The following is a 17,328-nucleotide window of genomic DNA, read 5'->3' as shown; positions in this document are numbered from 1 at the left end:
GTGTTGCCGTGTTCGTAGTTTTCCAGAAAATCGAGCTACTTTGAAAACGATGTCGCGGCTGAAAATGTATTGGTTGCGGGTTTTTGGGTTATGTCTATGTTGCACCGCGGCCGCCAAGGCATACTGCTCTTAAAAATATATATTTCACTGTGACCTGCTCCTGACTGTCACGCAGTGAGAAAGGCTGTTGCTGGGTGGGTGAGTGAGTGAGTAGTTGTATGTGTGTGTGTGTGTGTGTGTGTGTGTGTGTGTGTGTGTGTGTGTGTGTGTGTGTGTGTGTTGAGAGATCACTACAGTTATTGGCTGAGACAACCTTTTGGGTAGATATGTAGGCTACTTACATTGTCATTATGGAGAAACCTTTTTCCATAAAACATATTAATACTCTAGAACTGATGCACATCAATAAATAATGGTGACAAAGCACTGGAGAAATACTTTAGGCGCACTAGAGTGCGTTACATAAATCCGCTCGGAGGTATTTGAAACTGTATTCTAATTATAACTGTTTAAATAAAACGGTATCAAGCTAAGTGCTATAAGCATGCTCAGTTCTTTGGTCTCGGGGCTGCCGGAGTGGACATTTAAAATTGAATTTATGGAACTCCCTCACATGATTATTTTTATGGGGAAAACTCCTCAATGAAACGGACACGAGGCTAAATGTATAGAATTAAAAATGTGCCTCTGTTGGCCATCAAGTAGCCTATTAATGTATATGCCATTGTAGGCTACCATTTGATACAATAAATATGTTGAAATTACAATATCACTGAAGTCACTGCAAATCAATGTGTGCCACTTGTGAAGCCTACCGGGAGCTGGCAAAACTATTTAATAAATCGCCTACAACTTCAGTTTATTGTTGTTGTAGACTTGTGTTATTATGAACACATTCGATTGACTGTAACAGTAGTCATATTAGGCTACAGGTAAAACCAATTCAAAAAAAGAAACACTGGCAGCTGTTGACAAGCATATTCAGTTCATATACATATGATTAATATTTAATTCAGTGATTGAAAGCATGACCTCATCCTCAGTAGCCTATTCCAGCAGGCTATTGGGGGAAAAAGCACTTATTGAGAAATGTCCTCGCTATTCATGTTGAATAAATTAGTCTGTTAATTTGAACTAAGCAAGCTGCTAAATCGTTCAGTTTACATATTTTCTATGCTACTGTAAACTATCTGAAATGAGATGTAGACCTATCGGGTACTATAGGCTATCTGTCTTTATCTAAGCAAACTATGGCAAAATGTAATTAGAATCATAAACCCAGATTTGTGTCTGTAGTCTATGCCTATTGAAATGACAAGTCATTCTATAATAATAATAATAATAATATATGCCATTTAGCAGACGCTTTTATCCAAAGCGACTTACAGTCAGTCATGTGTGCATACATTTCTACGTATGGGTGGTCCCGGGAATCGAACCCACTACCCTGGCGTTACAAGCGCCATGCTCTACCAACTGAGCTACAGAAGGACCAAAACGCAAACGGGCCATTTATAACGACTTAGTCTTAATGTAGTATTAACATCTGGAACATAATAACAGCACAATTGCCAGAAAATAGCCTAACATTAGTTTATAATAGCAATAAGGCACCCCAGGGTGCCTTAAAACTGTATCCAGGCATTATGCGTTGCATCTGCTTAAGAACAGCCCTTAGCCGTGCTATATTGGCCATATACCATACCCCGTGTGCCTTATTGCTTAATAATAGCAGTCAAGTGAGTTAATTAATAAGGGCGAATTATCGTTTCTCTTGTCACATATTGACATTCCTTTATTATGTCATAGATTGAAATACACGATTTTTTCTTCTAACGTCATTACAAGTTACTATGATATTCCTTCTTAATTGTGTCGATAACATTATGCAAAAGGGGTTTATTGTATAGATATGGCAACTCCTCTTGCTGTGAATTTTTGTGTGTGCGCTAGTTTTCAGGCCTTTTTAGCAGGTTTTGAGTGGTCATTTACTAGAAATTCTCGCTTTACCTGGCAACCCTGGTCTGCTGATTTCTTGTCGCATTGTCGGATGACAGTTAACTGGGAAAACAAACATCCCGTTTTATAATCTTACCGTCCACTGTCCCTTTGACTTGTTCTGCTCTACAGACAGACAGGATGGATTTCGGATTTCGCTGCCCCGTTATCCTTTGCCTAACCCTGGCGGTTTTGGCCTCGGTTCTGGCCGATTTGGATGACACTTTAATGGGGGCACCCGGGTCTTCTGTCCGTTTGTCAGAAAACGACCCAGGTTTGAAGAAGGCACTGAAGTTTGCAGAGGAGCGCTATAACATGGGGTCCAATACGATGCACGTTCGTAGAGTTAGCAAGATCCTCTCTGCCAGTAAACAGGTAGACTACACCAGTGTTGTGAAAATGTTATTTGTTTATATATATTTTTTTATCTCATAATAATAGCCTAAAATCAAGTTACTGTCCATTGTGGTTGTAGGTCATAATACTGTATCGTGGGCTGTTTGAGGGTGCTCTCGAGCGGCTACTCTAGATGTTATTTACCATTCAGCCATCAGATTTGCCACCAATGCTCTTTATAGGACACATCACTGCACTCTATACTACTCTGTAAACTGGTTATCTACCCGTCGCAAAATCCACTGGTTGATGCTTTTTTATAAAGCCCTCTTAGGTCTCATTCCCCCCTATCTGATATACCTACTGTAGCCCTCATCCTCCACATACAACAACCGTTCTCACAGTCACTGCTCCCGAGTGGCACAGCAGTCCAAGGCACTGCATCTCATTGCAGTCGCTAACGTTATATAGCTGCAGCGAACTGAAAAGAGGAGCAACCCATGGATGCATGTGCTTTGGGGACCTTTTGTGTTGTTTTTTTTTTTTTTACTTTTGTGACTTTTGTGTTGCTACCATGTTGTTGTCATGTTGTGTTGCCACCATGCTGTGTTTTCATGTGTTGCTGCCATGCTATGCTATTTGGCGCAGTGATCTAAGGTACTGAATCTCTGAATTTCTACTGTCTTTCTTTCACTACTGGAGCAGTTGTGTTCGGCTCTGCACGGGCCCTTCAGGACAAATCCGTCATATCAGATCTGACCCAGTGAATAACTTTTTTTTGTTGCCATGTAGCGGTGTAGCTTACTACTGGAACTACATACTACTCTTTTTAGCTAAAATAAAATATGGGTGAAGTAGGCAAGAATCTCCTTCTCGTGTCTGACCTTCCTAATTATTACCTGAAACATAGTTTTTGTGTTTAATAGGCTAAATGACACATTCTGTTAACATATGAACCCAAAGTCATCTGTCTTGCAATGTGTACCCTGACATTTCAGATTTACAAGTAGTTTGGATGTAGTGAACTACTTTTTCAGATTAACTTTAGTGAAGTCAACTATATATTTCTTCATGGTAGTGTAGATTAACTTCTTCCAGTGTGAAGTAATTGGTAGCTTGGTAAACTATCTTTTTAGAATAGCTTCCCCAACACTGCCCTCAACAAACCCATTGTCTCGCTAGACTAGCCAGTTAAGTGCTCTGCTGAATAAGATACCTGTATTTTCCAGCATAATCAGCCCCTTTAGCTGGGCCTATAAATGCCATATATTGGTCTTGAAAGTGACGTTAGAGCTAAATTGTAAGCTAGATGGCAAAACAAGAACCGCAGAGTTGATTTTGTTTATTTTTCATAGAGGCTGACCTTCACTGTGCATTGACTCTATGTCTTTCTCTGTGTATTGACTCTGTGTGTTGTCTCTGTGTGTTGTCTCTGCGTGTGTCTGTCTTGTAGCTGGTGAAGGGAATCCGATACAGCATCATGGTGGAGCTAAGTAACACCCAGTGTAAGAAGGCTGCCAGACTGATGACCTGTGACTTCTACCCAGAGGAACACAACCTGAAGGTGATGTCTGTGTGTGTTTGTTTTTCTGTCTTGGGATGATAACAGTGTGGGTTGTTGGAGGGGGATAGTGTTACAGAGAAGGTACAGCGAAACTAATGTCAGTCCTCCTCATCAAATCAAAACCCAAAGTTTTACAATATTTTAAATTGGCAAAACCTAAACCACAAATGTAAATAAACTGTCAACACAAAAGTGGCCCGTATCAAGGCCATTGTGTGTATCTGGGTCTATTTTAGGTTATTATTCTATCTGTCTGTACTCCCTTCCCCTAGTCATGTGACCAGGACCTTGTGATAAATAACTTGTCATGAATTTTACACACTGTTATCCCCTGCTGCAGCTATGTGCTCAAGCAGTCATCTACCCCTTATTTGTTCCGCCTGCTGTATTTGTTTTCATGACTTAGCAGAAACCTAATCAGAAATGTCTCCAAGGTCAAGGAAACAAAGTGTTCATAGTGTTCACCCCTCTACTTAACTTCTGTATCGGTTCAGAAATAGACTGTTGTTGGATGTTTACATTAGGTCGCATACAAAGAATATGTATGTGCTTTACCATCACAGGCATTTCACAGGCACAGGAAATCACAGGCATTTCTCTTTGAAATGCACACAAACATACACTACATTCTATTATCAAATCAAATCACATTTTATTGTTCACATACATGTGTTTAGCAGATGTTATTGCAGGTGTAAAATGCTTGTGCTTCTAGCTCCTATAGTAAGGTAATATCTATCAAGTAATATGTAACAATTTCACAACATATACCCAATACACACACATCTAACTAAGGAATGGAATTAAGAATATATACAGTGGGGCAAAAAAGTATTTAGTCAGCCACCAACTGTGCAAGTTCTCCCACTTAAAATGATGAGAGAGGCCTGTAATTTTCATCATAGGTACACTTCAACTATGATAGACAAAATGAGAGAAAAAAATCCAGAAAATCACATTGTAGGATTTTTAATGAATTTATTTGCAAATTATGGTGGAAAATAAGTATTGATCCCCTCCTGATGTTGAAGAGACTCTGTTGCACCTTATTCACCACACTGTCTGGTTGTGTGGTCCATTACACTGTTTATATACAAGTCATGAACACAGAAGCCCAATAAAATAAACACAGATTATCTCACTAACCATGTTTTCTCCGCTGACATGTTCTCTGTCAGACGGAGGTGTGTGTGTTTGAGGTCTGGGACATTCCCTGGGAGAGCAAGTCCACCCTGCTCAAACAGAAATGCCAGCCAGCAGGTTTGTGTCAAAGGTTTAACTTTGGGAACTAAATGTACCTTTGTGCTTTTATTTGTTTAGGATTGTTTCTATAAATACTCGTAGCTACATCTAATTGTTTTTCATGATGCTTGCGTTTCAGTTGATCCCAAACCAGTCGAGACCAACAAAGTAGAAATTCTGTCCCTCTCCACCAGCAAACCAGTTGAGGTAATAGAAAACGTAGCGCTTGTTGTATGTGTGTTTGAGCGTGTTTTCTCGTTTATTCTGTATGCGTATATTTAATTTACTTGTCAATAATTAACTTGTATTTTGTGACAGGAGACAGAGTATTTAGTGGAGCTTCTGGGTCAGTTCAAAGAGTTCATGGTCAGATACAACAGGACTTACAGCAGCAAAGAGGGTGAGAGATAAATGTCAATCCATCATTTTACACAACATCGTCCATCCACCTCCACAGATGATAAGGTAAAACATCTTACCATAACATTTTTGTCTGATCTCTGACCTTTGCTGCTACAGACACTGAGCGGCGGCTGCGTATCTTCCATGAGAACCTGAAGACCGCTGAGAAGCTCCAGTCTCTGGATCTGGGCACAGCCGAGTACGGGGTCACCAAGTTCAGCGACCTCACAGGTGTGTGTGTGTGTGTGTGCATGTGTGGGAATGCAGATTAATAAGCCCGATGCAGTTCCAGAACATCCACTGAGCGTGCCGAAGAGGTCACCGTCTGCTCTTCTGTGGAGCAACAGGACATACTATGTGTGTGTGTGATTCTGTGACCGTTTGAAACATGTTCCCTTGCAGAGTTAGTTAACCTGTTGAGTAATTCCACTTCTACATAGCTAATTCCAAAAGGCTACAGTACAACTCCTCAGCTGTACACTGTGAAAAATCCTAATATTCTTCCTCTCCTCCCTCTACCCACTCCCTCTCACCATCCAGAGGAGGAGTTTAGGACTCTGTACCTGAACCCCCTGCTGAGCCAGCAGAAATGTCAGCGGTCCATGAAGCCTGCAGCCATGACCCACGGCCCCGCCCCGCCTAGCTGGGACTGGAGAGAGCATGGAGCTGTCAGCCCTGTCAAGAACCAGGTAGGACAGGGTTTAGAGATGATCTTACAGACTGGAGATGACTACAGGTATGACTGTAAATGTGTATATATGATTGTACACTGCTCAACAAAATAAAGGGAACACTTAAACAACACAATGTAACTCCAAGTCAATCACACTTCTGTGAAATCAAACTGTCCACTTAGGAAGCAAAACTGATTGACAATAAATTTCACATGCTGTTGTGCAAATGGAATAGACAACAGGTGGAAATTATAGGCAATTAGCAAGACACCCCCAATAAAGGAGTGGTTCTGCAGGTGGTGACCACAGACCACTTCTCAGTTCCTATGCTTCCTGGCTGATGTTTTGGTCACTTTTGAATGCTGGCGGTGCTTTCACTCTAGTGGTAGCATGAGACGGAGTCTACAACCCACACAAGTGGCTCAGGTAGTGCAGCTCATCCATGATGGCACATCAATGCGAGCTGTGGCAAGAATGTTTGCTGTGTCTGTCAGAGTAGTGTCCAGAGCATGGAGGCGCTACCAGCAAACAGGCCAGTACATCAGGAGACGTGGAGGAGGCCGTAGGAGGGCAACAACCCAGCAGCAGGACCGCTACCTCCGCCTTTGTGCAAGCAGGAGCAGGAGCAGGAGGAGCACTGCAAAATGACCTCCAGCAGGCCACAAATGTGCATGTGTCTGCTCAATCGGTCAGAAACAGACTCCATGAGGGTGGCATGAGGGCCCGACGTCCACAGGTGAGGGTTGTGCTTACAGCCCAACACCGTGCAGAACGTTTGGCATTTGCCAAAGTGGGACAGCGGAGTCAATCACCACCTTCCGGAGACACCTGAAACCCCACCTCTTTAAGGAATACCTAGGATAGGATAAAGTAATCCTTCTCACCCCCCCCCCCCTTAAAAGATTTAGATGCACTATTGTAAAGTGGCTGTTCCACTGGATGTCATAAGGCGAATGCACCAATTTGTAAGTCGCTCTGGATAAGAGCGTCTGCTAAATGACTTAAATGTAAATGTAAAATGCCAGAGAACACCAAGATTGGCAAATTCGCCACTGGCGCCCTGTGCTCTTCACAGATGAAAGCAGGTTCACACTGAGCACATGTGACAGACGTGACAGAGTCTGGAGACGCCGTGGAGAATGTTCTGCTGCCTGCAACATCCTCCAGCATGACCGGTTTGGCGGTGGGTCAGTCATGGTGTGGGGTGGCATTTCTTTGGGGGGCCGCACAGCCCTCCATGTGCTCGCCAGAGGTAGCCTGACTGCCATTAGGTACCGAGATGAGATCCTCAGACCCCTTGTGAGACCATGTGCTGGTGCGGTTGGCCCTGGGTTCCTCCTAATGCAAGTCAATGCTAGACCTCATGTGGCTGGAATGTGTCAGCAGTTCCTGCAAGAGGAAGGCATTGATGCAATGGACTGGCCCGCCCGTTCCCCAGACCTGAATCCAATTGAGCACATCTGGGACATCATGTCTCGCTCCATCCACCAACACCACGTTGCACCACAGACTGTCCAGGAGTTGGCCCAGGCATTGTAGGGAGGCCACACACACTACTGAGCCTCATTTTGACTTGTTTTAAGGACATTATATCAAAGTTGGATCAGCCTGTAGTGTGGTTTTCCACTTTAATTTTGAGTGTGACTCCAAATCCAAACCTCCATGGGTTGATAAATTTGATTTCCATGGATCATTTTTGTGTGATTTTGTTGTCAGCACATTCAACTATGTAAAGAATAAAGTGTTTAATAAGAATATTTCATTCAGATCTAGGATGTGTTATTTTAGTGTTCCCCTTATTTTTTTGAGCAGTATCTTTATCAATTTCTTTATCGGACAAATAACAACTTAAAAATACTTTATATAGCATTCAAAGTATTCATGACTCTTCTTTGATGCTCCAGTATACATAACTTTAAGTAAGCAAAAGTCATAATTTCATTCATACTGTAGATACTGTAGATATGACACAATTCATGGAAAAGGTGGAGGTAGGTCATGCCTGTGTGTGTGTGTATGGCTGATAATGTGACTTGTGTTTGTATTGCAGGGCATGTGTGGTTCTTGCTGGGCATTCTCAGTGACAGGAAACATTGAGGGCCAGTGGTTTGTGAAAACGGGTAAACTAGTGTCTCTCTCTGAGCAAGGTAAGCACAAGCATTGTAGGTATCATACACTTACAGTGCCTTGCGAAAGTATTCGGCCCCCTTGAACTTTGCGACCTTTCAGGCTTCAATCAAAGATATAAAACTGTATTTTTTTGTGAAGAATCAACAACAAGTGGGACACAATCATGAAGTGGAACAACATTTATTGGATATTTCAAACTTTTTTAACAAATCAAAAACTGAAAAAATGGGCGTGCAAAATTATTCAGCCCCCTTAAGTTAATACTTTGTAGCGCCACCTTTTGCTGCGATTACAGCTGTAAGTCGCTTGGGGTATGTCTCTATCAGTTTTGCACATCGAGAGACTGACATTTTTTCCCATTCCTCCTTGCAAAACAGCTCGAGCTCAGTGAGGTTGGATGGAGAGCATTTGTGAACAGCAGTTTTCAGTTCTTTCCACAGATTCTCGATTGGATTCAGGTCTGGACTTTGACTTGGCCATTCTAACACCTGGATATGTTTATTTTTGAACCATTCCATTGTAGATTTTGCTTTATGTTTTGGATCATTGTCTTGTTGGAAGACAAATCTCCGTCCCAGTCTCAGGTCTTTTGCAGACTCCATCAGGTTTTCTTCCAGAATGGTCCTGTATTTGGCTCCATCCATCTTCCCATCAATTTTAACCATCTTCCCTGTCCCTGCTGAAGAAAAGCAGGCCCAAACCATGATGCTGCCACCACCATGTTTGACAGTGGGGATGGTGTGTTCAGGGTGATGAGCTGTGTTGCTTTTACGCCAAACATAACATTTTGCATTGTTGCAAAAAAGTTCAATTTTGGTTTCATCTGACCAGAGCAACTTCTTCCACATGTTTGGTGTGTCTCCCAGGTGGCTTGTGGCAAACTTTAAACAACACTTTTTATGGATATCTTTAAAAAATGGCTTTCTTCTTGCCACTCTTCCATAAAGGCCAGATTTGTGCAATATACGACTGATTGTTGTCCTATGGACAGAGTCTCCCACCTCAGCTGTAGATCTCTGCAGTTCATCCAGAGTGATCATGGGCCTCTTGGCTGCATCTCTGATCAGTCTTCTCCTTGTATGAGCTGAAAGTTTAGAGGGACGGCCAGGTCTTGGTAGATTTGCAGTGGTCTGATACTCTTTCCATTTCAATATTATCGCTTGCACAGTGCTCCTTGGGATGTTTAAAGCTTGGGAAATCTTTTTGTATCCAAATCCGGCTTTAAACTTCTTCACAACAGTATCTCGGACCTGCCTGGTGTGTTCCTTGTTCTTCATGATGCTCTCTGCGCTTTTAACGGACCTCTGAGACTATCACAGTGCAGGTGCATTTATACAGAGACTTGATTACACACAGGTGGATTGTATTTATCATCATTACAACCAGCATGTCCAGAGATACAACCTCTCTCATCATCACCAAGTGCCTGGGCTTACCTTCGCTGTACCCGCACCCCACCATACCCCTGTCTGCGCATTATGCCCTGAATATATTCTACCATGCCCAGAAACCTGCTCCTCTTATTCTCTGTCCCCAACGCTCTAGGCGACCAGTTTTGATAGCCTTTAGCCACACCCTCATACTACTCCTTCTCTGTTCCACGGGTGATGTGGAGGTAAACCCAGGCCCTGCATGTCCCCAGGCACCCTCATCTGTGATCGAAAAAGCCTTGGTTTCATGCATGTCAACATCAGAAGCCTCCTCCCTAAGTTTGTTTTACTCACTGCTTTAGCACACTCTGCTAACCCTGATGTCCTTGCCGTGTCTGAATCCTGGCTCAGGAAGGCCACCAAAAATTCAGAGATTTCCATACCCAACTATAACATCTTCCGTCAAGATAGAACTGCCAAAGGGGGAGGAGTTGCAGTCTACTGCAGAGATAGCCTGCAAAGTAATGTCATACTTTCCAGGTCCATACCCAAACAGTTCGAACTACTAATTCTGAAAATTACTCTCTCCAGAAATAAGTCTCTCACTGTTGCCGCCTGCTACCGACCCCCCTCAGCTCCCAGCTGTGCCCTGGACACCATTTGTGAACTGATTGCCCCCCATCTAGCTTCAGTGTTTGTTCTGTTAGGTGACCTAAACTGGGATATGCTGAACACCCCGGCAGTCCTACAATCTAAGCTAGATGCCCTCAATCTCACACAAATCATCAAGGAACCCACCAGGTACAACCCTAAATCTGTAAACAAGGGCACCCTCATAGACGTCATCCTGACCAACTGGCCCTCCAAATACACCTCCGCTGTCTTCAACCAGGATCTCAGCGATCACTGCCTCATTGCCTGTATCCGCTACGGTGCCGCAGTCAAACGACCACCCCTCATCACTGTCAAACGCTCCCTAAAACACTTCTGTGAGCAGGCCTTTCTAATCGACCTGGCCCGGGTATCCTGGAAGGACATTGACCTCATCCCGTCAGTTGAGGATGCCTGGTCATTCTTTAAGAGTAACTTCCTCACCATTTTAGATAAGCATGCTCTGTTCAAAAAATGCAGAACTAAGAACAGATACAGCCCTTGGTTCACTCCTGCAATAGCATCGAATAGTCCCTGCGATATGCAACTGTTCAGGGAAGTCAGGAACCAATACACACAGTCAGTCAGGAAAGCTAAGGCCAGCTTCTTCAGGCAGAAGTTTGCATCCTGTAGCTCCAACTCCAAAAAGTTCTGGGACACTGTGAAGTCCATGGAGAACAAGAGCACCTCCTCCCAGCTGCCCACTGCACTGAGGCTAGGGAACACGGTCACCACCGATAAATCCATGATTATCGAAAACTTCAACAAGCATTTCTCAACGGCTGGCCATGCCTTCCGCCTGGCTACTCCTACCTCGGCCAACAGCTCCGCCCCCCCCGCAGCTCCTCGCCCAAGCCTCTCCAGGTTCTCCTCTACCCAAATCCAGATAGCAGATGTTCTGAAAGAGCTGCAAAACCTGGATCCGTATAAATCAGCTGGGCTTGACAATCTGGACCCTCTATTTCTGAAACTATCCGCCGCCATTGTCGCAACCCCTATTACCAGCCTGTTCAACCTCTCTTTCATATCGTCTGAGATCCCCAAGGATTGGAAAGCTGCCGCAGTCATCCCCCTCTTCAAAGGGGGAGATACTCTGGACCCAAACTGTTACAGACCTATATCCATTCTGCCCTGCCTATCTAAGGTCTTCGAAAGCTAAGTCAACAAACAGGTCACTCACCATCTTGAATCCCACCGTACCTTCTCCGCTATGCAATCTGGTTTCCGAGCCGGTCACGGGTGCACCTCAGCCACACTCAAGGTACTAAACGATATCATAACCGCCATCGATAAAAGACAGTACTGTGCAGCCGTCTTCATCGACCTTGCCAAGGCTTTCGACTCTGTCAATCACCATATTCTTATCGGCAGACTCAGTAGCCTCGGTTCTTCGGATGACTGCCTTGCCTGGTTCACCAATTACTTTGCAGACAGAGTTCAGTGTGTCAAATCGGAGGGCATGCTGTCCGGTCCTCTGGCAGTCTCTATGGGGGTGCCACAGGGTTAAATTCTGGAGCCGACTCTTTTCTCTGTATATATCAATGATGTTGCTCTTGCTGCGGGCGATTCCCTGATCCACCTCTACGCAGATGACACCATTCGATATACTTTCGGCCCGTCATTGGACACTGTGCTATCTAACCTCCAAACGAGCTTCAATGCCATACAACACTCCTTCCGTGGCCTCCAACTGCTCTTAAATGCTAGTAAAACCAAATGCATGCTTTTCAACCGATCACTGCCTGCACCCGCATGCCCGACTAGCATCACCACCCTGGATGGTTCCGACCTTGAATATGTGGACACCTATAAGTACCTAGGTGTCTGGCTAGACTGCAAACTCTCCTTCCAGACTCATATCAAACATCTCCAATCGAAAATCAAATCAAGAGTCGGCTTTCTATTCCGCAACAAAGCCTCCTTCACTCACGCCGCCAAGCTTACCCTAGTAAAACTGACTATCCTACCGATCCTCGACTTCGGCGATGTCATCTACAAAATTGCGTCCAACACTCTACTCAGCAAACTGAATGCAGTTTATCACAGTGCCATCCGTTTTGTCACTAAAGCACCTTATACTACCCACCACTGCGACTTGTATGCTCTAGTCGGCTGGCCCTCGCTACATATTCGTCGCCTGACCCACTGGCTCCAGGTCATCTACAAGGCCATGCTAGGTAAAGCTCCGCCTTATCTCAGTTCACTGGTCACGATGGCAACACCCATCTGTAGCACGCGCTCCAGCAGGTGTATCTTACTGATCATCCCTAAAGCCAACACCTCATTCGGCCGCCTTTCGTTCCAGTACTCTGCTGCCTGTGACTGGAACGAATTGCAAAAATCGCTGAAGTTGGAGACTTTTATCTCCCTCACCAACTTCAAACATCAGCTATCTGAGCAGCTAACTGATCGCTGCAGCTGTACATCGTCTATTGGTAAATAGCCCACCCATTTTCACCTTCCTCATCCCCACAGTTTTTATTTATTTACTTTTCTGCTCTGCTCTTTTGCACACCAATATCTCTACCTGTACATGATCATCTGATCATTTATCACTCCAGTGTTAATCTGCAATATTGTAATTATTCGCCTACCTCCTCATGCCTTTTGCACACATTGTATATAGACTCCCCTTTTTTTCTACTGTGTTATTGACTTGTTAATTGTTTACTCCATGTGTAACTCTGTGTTGTCTGTTCACACTGCTATGCTTTATCTTGGCCAGGTCGCAGTTGCAAATGAGAACTTGTTCTCAACTAGCCTACCTGGTTAAATAAAGGTGAAATAAAAATATATAAAAAAATGGTAAAAAATGAAAAGTTAGTCATTTAGGTCAACATTGGATCATTCAGAGATCCTCACTGAACTTCTGGAGAGAGTTTGCTGCACTGAAAGTAAAGGGGCTGAATAATTTTGCACCCCCAATTTTTCAGTTTTTGATTTGTTAAAAAAGTTTGAAATATCCAATAAATGTCGTTCCACTTCATGATTGTGTCCCACTTGTTGTTGATTCTTCACAAAAAAATACAGTTTTATATCTTTATGTTTGAAGCCTGAAATGTGGCAAAAGGTCGCAAAGTTCAAGGGGGCCGAATACTTTTGCAATGCACTGTACCTGTACAACAGAACAGTTTCCATTTTCTCCATAACAGTTTTGAATTGATTGGTTCAATGTCCTATCACCCACAGAGCTGGTGGACTGTGATACTGTGGACCAGGCCTGTGGGGGCGGGCTTCCATCAAATGCATATGAAGCCATCGAGAAGCTGGGTGGTCTGGAGACAGAGACTGACTACAGCTACACCGGCAAGAAGCAGAGCTGTGACTTCACCACCGACAAAGTCACTGCCTACATCAACAGCTCCGTGGAGCTGTCCAAGGACGAGAACGGTGAGTGGGAGGAGAGGTGAAAGAGCGAGAGAGCAGGGTAGACAGAGATAAAGACACGGATGATAGGTTGAAGGATTGGATGAAGATTGAACGATGCAGTACATATGGAGGAGGGTTGGCCATGTGTTAATCTTGGTTTCCTTCCCTTTTTATGTTTAGAAATTGCTGCTTGGCTGGCTGAGAATGGACCAGTATCTGTGGCTCTGAACGCCTTCGCAATGCAGGTAACCAGGGGTTGAATGGGTTCATGGAACAGAAACGGAATCTGGAATGAAAGTGATCCATACTGTTCCAGAACAGAACCACTAATTTAAAAGCATGGGAGCGGTTAATAACGTTCTTTTTTTGTTGTTGAATTTTTACCCCTTTTTCTCCCCAATTTCGTGGTATCCAATTGTTGTAGTAGCTACTATCTTGTCTCATCGCTACAACTCCTGTATGGGCTCGGGAGAGACGAAGGTTGAAAGTCATGCGTCCTCCGATACACAACCCAACCAAGCCGCACTGCTTCTTAACACAGTGCGCATCCAACCCGGAAGCCAGCCGCACCAATGCACCGGAGGAAACACCGTGCACCTGGCCACCTTGGCTAGCGCACACTGCGCCCAGCCCGCCACAGGAGTCGCTGGTGCGCGATGAGACAAGGACACCCCTACCGACCAAGCCCTCCCTAACCCGGGCGACGCTAGGCCAATTGTGCGTCGCCCTACGGACCTCCCGGTCGCGGCCGGTTACGACAGAGCCTGGGCGCGGACCCAGGGACTCTGATGGCACAGCTGGCGCTGCAGTACATCGCCCTTAACCACTGCGCCACCCGGGAGGCCCTAATAACATTATTTTACGTTCCAGGCATTTTTTTCTAGTCCCACAACAAAACACAACAAAGCGCCTATGCAAAGCCCTCACTGTGTCACTCAGAAACGTATTCCAGTGTCTGCCTGAAAGCTGAAAATCTTCACCTGTGTGTGTTTAGGCTACCTGCCCTTTTCCTCTTTTTAAAGCATAGGCTACTGTACTGACATTACAGGCTTGATTCAGAAGATAGGGAGGGAGAGAGATTTTTAATTAGCTAGAGAAGAATGGATTTCATTTTTTCAATGCTCGTTAAGGATTCTATAGGCCTAGTGATCACGTTGGACTTATTAACTACAAAAATATATTTTTAATTCTCTGCACATACAAGCTTGTTAGCTAGCTAAATCAAGTTTGTTTTCTAGCTAGCTCAAAAGACGTTCAAAGTTCCTACATAGAAGCCACTTCTCCTAGGTATAATTCTGTGGACCTAATTCATTCAATGTATGTCATAACAAGATGCTCAGCGCTTCAAGCCTCCTCAAACCTATCTCGCTCTCTCTCCCCAACTGCAAAGTTTCAGTTGCATCTTGCGCCATAGGCTACACTTGTCTGTCCATCACACATGTAAACAACTAGCTTGCCTGCTCTTTCCACACTGATTGGTGAAATAATTTAATGAGTTAAATGTAAAAAAAAAAAAGAGAAAAAAAAGGAACAATATAAACCAGTACTTTTTTAGGGTTTGAACCGGTTCAGAACTTTATTTTGCTGTTCGTAACAGTGGAACGAAACAAAAAAAAGTGGTTCTGTCCAGAATGAAACAATTGAAAAATTATTTTGGTTCCAACCTCTGCAGGTAACACCACTGCCATATCTTTCTTTTTGTGATATCCAATTAGGATCTTATCTCATTGCTGCAACTCCCCAACAGGTTCAAGAGAGGCGAAGGTCAAGTCATGCGTCTTCCGAAACATGACCTGCCTAACCACACTTCTTTACACCCGCCCGCTTAACCCGGAAGCCAGCTGCACCAATGTGTTGCAGGAAACACAGTTCAACTGACGACCGAAGTCAGCCTGCAGGCACCCCGCCAGCCACAAGTAGTTGCTAGAGCGCAATGAGCTAAGTAAAGCCGCCCTGGCCAAACCCTCCCCTAACCCGGTCGATGCTGAGCCAATTGTGCGCCAGCCTAAGGGACTCCTGGTCATGGCCATTTGTGAAACAGCCTGGGATCGAACCCAGGTCTGTAGTGATGCCTCAAGTACAGCGACCGCTGCGTCACTCGGGAGGCCTGTCATATCTTTCTTAATGCAACTGAAATTAGCATCACTAAAACACAACTGAACAATGAAGTGACTAGTATCTATCTTTTTAATCCCACCTGCTTTTCTCTCGTTGTTTGTCCTCAGTTTTACAGGAAGGGCGTGTCCCACCCTCTGAAGATCTTCTGCAACCCCTGGATGATTGACCATGCAGTGCTGCTCGTGGGCTACGGAGAACGTGAGACTGACTCTTAACTACTCATTTACCTTACATTAACCTAGCGTAATAACAACACTGTGATGAGTGTGTGTCTGGTTGTTTCTGTGTACAGGTCAAGGCAAACCTTTCTGGGCCATAAAAAACAGCTGGGGAGAGGACTATGGAGAACAGGTAACAGAAAGCTGTCACACTGAACCTCTATGACAAGGCATTATGCGTGCATTTGTAAACAGTGTATTTGTTTACAATGCATGCATAATACCTAGTCATGCCTGAACTCTTGGAACATTTGACATGTGTATTAATTGCCTGACATGTCCTGTTGTGTGTTCCTTCCCTCCAGGGTTACTACTACCTGTACAGAGGATCCAGGCTCTGTGGAATCAACGAGATGTGCTCATCTGCTATTGTGAACTAGGCGATATGACACACACAAACACATGCACACACACACACGTGATCTGAATAATATTTTATTTCAATCTTCACCTGGGATTAAACAAAACAAATCCTACACCCCCCCAAACATATACACACACACTACCTACAAACTGACAGAACTGCAACGTTACTCATCCCCTACCCCCCTAATTGTGTAGTCAGAACACTGCACAATGCACTGGAAGACCTGCTGACAGCTTACTTAAATAGGGGAAGCAGCATTTATTCATACCCCATTCTTCTCTTTCAAAACAAACCAGCTACGATGAAGCTATAGTTCTAAGGTAACACTGATCTTTTGTTGTGATTTTCCTACTAGCCTTTAAGGATATTTTAATTGAATTGCTGTGTTTTAGGCAGAGGTCATTTTGGTCATCTCTTTACAATAACAGTCTAAATGATAAAGGGGATGTCATATATTTAGACTTCAGTCATGCTGTTTAGTGTCCGTTATGTTCCCCTGCATCTGACTACTCCCTGTGCGGATGCTCTAGTGTAGAATTAATGCTTGTGCATTTTTGCTAGACTTTTTGTCTGTTGTAACATGTTCTGTGCAATACCACATAACGTCAATCTCTCCCCTCAGTTTAAAACTTCACTGTGCAAGTACTTATAATGATTGGGTTTGCATGTTTTTTTATTTTATTTTAAAAGGATCATACATTGATTGACTGATGTGTAGCCTATTAACCGTTAAATATTGCAGTGCTGTGTAACTAGACAAACTAAGGTTTAATAAAAAAATATATTTGATCCATTAATAAAAAATATATCATATCCATTATTCATTGTGGAATGTAATTTCTGAAGTCAATATCCACCATATGTTGGTTGATTAATTGGAGAAACTATA

At 43.8% G+C, this 17,328-nt stretch overlaps 1 protein-coding gene across 3 annotated transcripts; it reads left to right on the top strand.

Annotated features, from left to right (window-relative positions):
- The first annotated feature begins 11 nt into the window (after positions 1 to 11).
- On the top strand, positions 12 to 17,259 carry LOC118381033 (cathepsin F-like). Of its 3 annotated transcripts, XM_035768006.2 has the most exons (14): positions 12 to 194; positions 2,131 to 2,373; positions 3,788 to 3,898; positions 5,077 to 5,158; positions 5,280 to 5,347; positions 5,459 to 5,540; positions 5,660 to 5,773; positions 6,083 to 6,231; positions 8,267 to 8,363; positions 13,557 to 13,757; positions 13,917 to 13,981; positions 15,962 to 16,052; positions 16,147 to 16,205; positions 16,378 to 17,259. In XM_035768006.2, the coding sequence occupies exons 2-14, from the start codon at positions 2,140 to 2,142 to the stop codon at positions 16,450 to 16,452; spliced, it is 1,428 nt and encodes a 475-aa protein (XP_035623899.2). In that variant the 5' UTR covers positions 12 to 194; positions 2,131 to 2,139; the 3' UTR covers positions 16,453 to 17,259. The 3 variants fall into 3 exon arrangements, with proteins under 3 accessions (XP_035623899.2, XP_052369720.1, XP_052369714.1); XM_052513760.1 differs by lacking the exon at positions 2,131 to 2,373 and having other exon boundaries at positions 12 to 198; XM_052513754.1 differs by lacking the exon at positions 2,131 to 2,373 and having other exon boundaries at positions 36 to 194.
- Positions 17,260 to 17,328: the final 69 nt, after the last annotated feature.

This window comes from Oncorhynchus keta, chromosome 4 (assembly GCF_023373465.1).
Source record: "Oncorhynchus keta strain PuntledgeMale-10-30-2019 chromosome 4, Oket_V2, whole genome shotgun sequence".
Classification (NCBI taxonomy): Eukaryota; Metazoa; Chordata; class Actinopteri; order Salmoniformes; family Salmonidae; genus Oncorhynchus; species Oncorhynchus keta.
This window is presented reverse-complemented; position numbering and strand designations above follow the sequence as displayed.

Coding starts and splice junctions, on each gene's coding strand:
- LOC118381033 (XM_035768006.2), top strand. CDS start 2,140: ATGGATTTCGGATTTCGCTGCCCCGTTATCCTTTGCCTAACCCTGGCG. Junction 2,374..3,787: donor TCCTCTCTGCCAGTAAACAG/GTAGACTACACC, acceptor TCTGTCTTGTAG/CTGGTGAAGGGAATCCGATA. Junction 6,232..8,266: donor TCAGCCCTGTCAAGAACCAG/GTAGGACAGGGT, acceptor TTTGTATTGCAG/GGCATGTGTGGTTCTTGCTG.